The sequence below is a fragment of the Nicotiana sylvestris genome, chromosome 6 (assembly GCF_000393655.2).
Source record: "Nicotiana sylvestris chromosome 6, ASM39365v2, whole genome shotgun sequence".
NCBI lineage: Eukaryota > Viridiplantae > Streptophyta > Magnoliopsida > Solanales > Solanaceae > Nicotiana > Nicotiana sylvestris.
In genome coordinates, this window is record NC_091062.1 from 166,744,191 (window position 1) to 166,751,202 (window position 7,012).

Here is a 7,012-nt window from a genome sequence, read left to right on the forward strand (position 1 = left end):
GTTTATTCAATAATATTGATTACCCAATGAATTTCCCACCTAGTTTATGTGTTTTAAGGTGGAATTTTGGACTAAGGATTGGAGAGTAAAATATGGGGATTTGAGTGAATATTTGGTGTCGAAATTTGGTAAATTTGATATGGTTGGACTTGTGGTTGAATAGGTGTTAGGATTTTGTAACTTTTATTGGATTCTGAGACGTGGGCCCAGTGTTCACTTTTTGAGTTGACTTTTTGACTTTTGATCAAGAACTTAATATTTTCATATGGAATTGATTCCTATAGCTTGTATTGATTGTATTGAGTTGTTTGTGACCAGATTCGAGGCGTTCGGAGGCAGATTCGCATGGCAGGGACTTATTGGAGTAGTGATTTGCGTGGTTTGAGGTAAGTAGCACTTCTAAACTTGGTCCTGAAGGTATGAATCCATGAATTTTGTGTTATGTTATTGGTGTTGAGTTGACGCACGTGCTAGATGACGGGCGTGTGGGTGTGCACCGTAAAAATTATGATCAGGTTGATTCTGTGGTACTATGTAGTCATCAGACCTTGTGGCCATTTATGTGACCTCTATGTGTTAGAGTAATTAAGTTGCAGATTCATGTTAGAAATCATGTTAGGCTATATGCTAATCCTATTGAGACCCACTGTGGTCATTTATGCTGTTGAATTATTTGCTTAGATGGCAATTTTGTACCCAGTCATATTCATCATTTGCATATCATACCTTAGTCTCTGTTAGTATTATTGTTGTGTTATATATAATTGTTTGGGCTAATTGGCATGAGATTTGTGAGCTGAGAGACTGGAGAGATTGAAGACTAAGATGGGGCCTGAAAGTCGTATTGTGAGTGAGATATATTGATCAGGTTTCACGTCGCAACAGGACTTATGGCCATATGTGGATTGGATTGCATACCGCAATAGGACTTAGGACTATATGTGGGTCGGGTTACATGTCGTTACAGGCCTTATGGCTATATGTGGATTGGGATGCACGCCGCAGCATGCCTTATGGCTATATGTGGATCGGGTTGCATGCCACATCATGCCTTACAGACTATAATATTATTGATGGGATCGAGTTGCATGACACAACAAGCACCGTACAATGCTGGGGTAATTGAGCGTGACGAGCGATAATTGAGACACTCATATTAAGTGCTTTAAGAGTGTGAGTACGTGGGGTTTTCATTGTGTTGCATCGCATACGGTATGCACATTGGCATATATATATAGAGAGAGATGTCATATTCCTCATATTAGTCATACTTAGCATATTTTATTAGTCACACTTGGCGTATTTTATCTGTGTTGAACTTAACTATTAAACCTGGAAGCAAGTCTACATTTCCTATATTGTGTACAAACAAATTGTGTGAAAATCCAAGTATTTCCGGGCGCGATGGTTGCTGATTTTGGAGTTTTTACCTATTCAGAGATTATAGAGGTAGCTGCTTTGGCGTCCACAGACCTTGACTCTCCTTCTCTATCTCTTAGTTTTACTTATAATGTTCTACCTTCCAAGACAGTTCTCTTAGTTTTACTTATAATGTTCTACCTTCCAAGACAGTATTTCAGACTATATTATTGTATAGATGCTCATGTACTCAGTGACACCCAGATTTTAAGAAAGTTTGTATTCGAGTCGCAGTGTTTCAACTCGTCTATTTACGAGAGTTATTACTGTTAAACTTATTTCATCTTATTTTTAATATTAAAATGCCTAGTTTTACTATGATTATCGTCTTGCCTAGTTCTGTGATAGGCACCATCACGACATGTTGAGTTTTGGGTCGTGACAAGTTAGTATAAGAGCCTAGGTTACATAGGTCTCATGAGTCATGAGCAGGTTTAATTGAGTCTTGCAGATCAGTACAAAAGCATTTGTACTTATCTTCGAGAGCCTACCAAACCCTTAGAAAAATTTCACATTCTTGTATTCTTGTCATGCGAATCTGTTGATTTTGTGAACTAAACTTCTGTTATTTTATATCTCACAGATGGCGAAGACACGTGCTACTGGATTGGGCGGACGACCACTAGTACCACTAGCTAGGGCCACGAGAGGCCAATGCAGCAGTATAGGCCGAGGTGCAACTCGTACAGTAGTTAGAGTAGCACTTATGGACCCACCAATTGCTCCAACTCAGGACCAGCTCAGGCACCAGTTGTGCCTCTTGTGATTCCAGAACTTTAGGAGGCTTTGGCCCAAATATTGACTGTTTGCTCTAACCTTTCTCGGGCGGTCTTTGTTCAAGTCGCATCAACCACTTCTCAGGCGGGGGGAGGTACTCAGACTCCCGCCACCCGTACTCCAGAGCAAGTAGTGTAGGGACTCCAAACACCGGGGGTATTACCATCCCAGCCAGTTGCAGTTGCTCATGCCCAGGTTAGTCCCGTTGTGATTGACAAGGAGAGGAAGATACAAGAGAGATTTGAGAGGCTCAAACCTCCATCATTCAGTGGGTAAGTCAGAGGATGACCAGGACATCTTGGATTGGTGCCAGTAGATTCTTTGTACGGTGGGTATTCTGGAGACTAGTGGGGTCTCATTCACTACTTTTAAGCTGACGGGGCAGCCTTTAGATGGTGGGAGGACTATGAGCGGAGAAGTCCAGCCGATGCTACACCAATTTCATGGGTATATTTGTGACTCAATATGAGATGAGTTTTTCATAGTTGGCTTGTCATGCGATGTGGTTGGTTCCCACTGAGAGGGAGAGGATTAGAAGGTCCATTGATGGCCTTAGCTATCAGTTGTATTTTGTTATAACTCGGGATAATACATCAGGTGCTAGGTTCGAAGAGGTGGTTGATATTGTTCGGCGGCTAGAGTTGGTCCGTAGTTAGGAGCATGAGGAGAGGGAGGCCAAGAAGCCTCATAGTTCAGGTGGTTTCACCGGTGTTTCTTTGGAGGGACAGTCCTACCATAGAAGGGGTCATCCTTATAGGCTTGCTTAGATGACTCATCTAGTTCATCATGGTGCATTAGCTAGCCATGGTTCATACATTGCTCTTCCGGGTCAGTCATCTCTCAGTGCTCTCCCAGCTTAGAGTTCATCTTGTTCTCCTTCAGTTCAGGGTTCATCTACACCAGGTTATTCTGGTTCTCAAGGTCCGATTCAGTCCCTACCACCATTGACGGATCATGGTTGCTACGAGTGTGGGGAGCTTGGACATATGAGGAGGTGTTGTCCCCGTCTCTTGGGAGGTCCAATTTAGCAGAGGGGTCAGGATATGACTTTTACACCAGTCACTTCACCACCCATACAGCCAACTCGAGGTGGGGTTCAAGCAGCTAGAGGTCGCCCTAGAGGGGGATGCCGATTAGGTGACGGTCATGCTCGATTCTATGATATTCCTGCCCGGCCAGAGACCGTTGCTTCAGACATAGTGATTACAGGTATTGCCTCAGTATGTCACAGGGACGCTTCTATATTATTTGACCCTGGTTCCATTTATTCGTATGTATTATCATATTTTGCTCGTTATTTGGAGATGATCCGTGAGTCCTTAGTCTCACATGTTCATGTAACTACACGGGTGGGCGATACTATTATTGTGGACCATATGTATCGGTGGTGTGTAGTGACTATTGGGGGACTTGAGACTAGAGTTGATCTCTTATTGCTTAGTATGGTTGATTTTGACATGATTTTGGGTGTGTATTGGTTGTCTCTGTGTCATGATATTATGGATTATCACTCTAAGATCATGACATTGGCGATGTCAGGGTCTCCAAGAATCGAGTGGAGAGGTTCTTTAGATTATGTTCCCAGCAAGGTAATTTCATACCAGAAGGCCCAACGGATGGTTGAGAAGGGGTGTCTGTCATATTTGGATTTTGTGAGAGATGTTAGTGCTAATACTCCTACTATTAATTCTGTCCCGGTGGTGCGAGAATTTCTAGATATGTTTCGTGTAGACCAGTCGGGCATGTCACCCGATAGGGATATTGATTTTGGTATTTACTTGGTGTCGGGCACTCAGTATATTTATATTCCTCAGTATCGTATGGCACCAACAGAGTTGAAGGAATTGAAACAGCAGCTTCAGGAGCTTATTGATAAGGGGTTTATTAGTCCTAGTGCTGCCTTGGGGTGCACCGATTCTGTTTGTGAAGAAGAGGGATGGTACTATGCGGATGTGCATCGACTATTGGTAATTGAACAAAGTTACAATAAAGAACAAGTATCCTTTGCTGCGCATTGATGATTTAATTGACCAACTTCAGGGAGCGAGGGTGTTCTCTAAGATTGATTTGAAGTTTGGGCATCACCAATTGAAGATTCGGGACTCAGATGTTCTAAAGACGGTATTCAGGACCCGCTATAGTCACTATGAGTTCATTGTGATGTCTTTTGGGCTGACCAACGCCCCAGCAGCATTCACACATCTAATAAATAGTGTATTCCAGCCATATCTTGATTCATTTGTCATAGTATTTATTCACGATATCCTGGTGTACTCACATAGCCAAGAGGAGCATGCACAACATTTGAGGATTGTACTACAGAGGTTGAGGGAGGAGAAGCTTTATGCCAAGTTTCCTAGGTATGAGTTTTGGCTCAGTTCGGTGCCATTCTTGGGGCATATGGTTTCCAGTGAGGGAATTAAGGTAGATCCAAAGAAGATAGAGGCAACTTAGAGTTGGCCCAGACCGTCAGCTACTGAGATTCAGAGTTTTCTCAGCTTGGCTAGATATTATCATCGCTTCGTGAAGGGTTTATCGTCCATTACAGTTCCTTTGACCAGGTTGACCCAGAAGAGTTCTCCATTCAGGTGGTCAGATGAGTGTAAAGAGAGCTTTCAGAAGCTCAAGACTGCTTTGACTACAGCTTCAGTTCTAGTTTTGCCTTCAGCATCAGGATCTTATATAGTGTATTGTGATGCTTCTTGGATTGGTATTGGGTATGTCTTGATGCATCAGGGCAGAGTGATTTCTTATACTTCATTCCAGCTGAATCCCCATGAGAAGAACTACCATGTTCATGATTTGGAGTTTGCAACCATCGTTCATGCATTTAAGATTTGGAGGAATTATCTCTACGGTGTGTCTTGTGAGGTATTTATGGATCATCGGAGTCTCCAACACTTGTTCAAACAAAAGGATCTAATTTGAGGCAACGGAGATGGTTGGAGTTCCTAAAGAACTATGATATTACAATTCTGTATCATCCCGGGAAGGCCAATATAGTGGCCGATGCCTTGAGTGGGAAGGCGGTGAGTATGGGTAGCCTTACTTTTATTCCTGTTGTTGAGACACCGCTTTCATAAGATATTCAGGTCCTGGACAATCAGTTCGTAAGATTAGGTGTTTTAGAGACCAGTCGGTTTCTAGCTTATGTTGTTTCTCGGTCTTCCTTATATGATCACATCAAAGAGTGTCAATATGATGATCCCCATTTGCTTGTCCTTAAGGAAACAGTTAAGCATGGTGATGCCAAGGAGGTTACTATTAGGGATGATGTGGTGTTGAGGATGCATGGTCGGATTTGTGTGCCCAATATGGATGAGCTATGTGAGTTGATTCTTGAGAATGACCACCGTTCATGGTATTCCATTCATCTGGGTACCGCAAAGATGTATCAGTACTTGAGGCAGCACTATTGGTGGAGGAGGATGAAGAAAGATATAGTGGGGGTTTGTAGCTCGGTGCCTAAATTGTCAGCAGGTGAAGTACGACCATTAGAAACCGGGCAGATTGCTTCAGAGGCTTGAGATTCCGGAGTGAAAATTGGAGCGTATCACCATGGATTTTGTATTTGGGCTCCAACGGACTTCGTGGAAGTTTGATGCTATTTGGGTGATTGTGGATCGGTTGACCAAGTCTGCATACTTCATTCCAATTAAAACTACTTATTCTACGGAGCGGTTGGCTGAGATCTACATCCGCAAGATTTTTTGCCTTCACAGTGTGCAGGTGTCCATCATTTCAGATGGGGGCAAGCAATTTACATTGCAATTTTGGAGAGCAGTACAACGAGAGTTAGGCACACAGGTTGATTTGAGTACAACATTCCACCCTCAGACGAATGGACAGTCCAAGTGCACTATTCAGATATTCGAGGATATGCTATGCACTTGTGTCATAGATTTTGGGGGTTCTTAGGATCAGTTCTCGCCGTTTGTAGAGTTTGCCTACAACAACAGCTACCAATCGAGCATTCAGATGGATCCATATGAGGCTTTGTATGGGAGACGGTGTCGGTTTCCGATGGGATGGTTTGAGCCTGGTGAGACTAGGCTATTGGGTATTGACTTGGTTCAGGATGCTTTGGACAAGGCTAAGTTGATTCAGGATTGGCTTCGTATGGCGCAGTCTAGACAGACAAGCTACGATGATCGAAAGGTTTGTGATGTTGCCTACATGATGGGAAAGAAGGTATTACTCAGAGTTTCACCCATGAAGGGTGATATGAGGTTCGGGAAGAAGGGCAAGTTGAGCCCTCGGTTCATTGGCCCGTTTGAGGTGCTTGAGAGGATAGAGAGATTGCTTATAGGCTGGCATTTCCGCTTAGTCTATCGAGTGTTCATCTAGGATTTCATGTTTCCATGCTCCAAAAGTATGTCGGCAATCCGTCTCATGTTTTGGACTTCAGCACAGTTTAGTTAGATGGTTATTTGATTTATAATATGAAGCTGGTGGCCATTTTGGATCAGCAGGTTCGAAAATTAAGGTCAAAGGACATAACTTCAGTGAAGGTGAGGTGAAGAGGTCTGCCAGTCGAGGAGGCTACTTGGGAGATCGAGCAGGAGATGCGGAGCAAATATCCACGCCTATTTGAAACTCCGCGTATGATTCTAAGCTCATTCGAGGACAAACATTTGTTTAAGAGGGGGATGATGTAACGACCCGGCCAGTCATTTTGAGTATTGTAGCCTCATTCCTCCATTTACTGCTTATTCTATGCTCAATTGTTTCTATGTGACTTGTCAAGGCAGTTGATTTGGTTCCAGGGATATTTTTGAATGAATCGGGACATTTAGTCCCAAGGTTAGTTGCTTAA

The 7,012-nt window shown here is 43.1% G+C and overlaps 1 protein-coding gene across 1 annotated transcript; it reads left to right on the top strand.

Annotated features, from left to right (window-relative positions):
• The first annotated feature begins 3,239 nt into the window (after positions 1–3,239).
• LOC138871630 (uncharacterized) lies at positions 3,240–6,543 on the top strand. The gene is made up of 5 exons (XM_070149522.1): positions 3,240–4,163; positions 4,237–4,317; positions 4,726–4,938; positions 5,289–5,645; positions 6,115–6,543. Exons 1-5 carry the CDS (start codon positions 3,240–3,242, stop codon positions 6,541–6,543), a joined length of 2,004 nt encoding a protein of 667 aa, XP_070005623.1.
• The last annotated feature ends 469 nt before the right edge of the window (positions 6,544–7,012 follow it).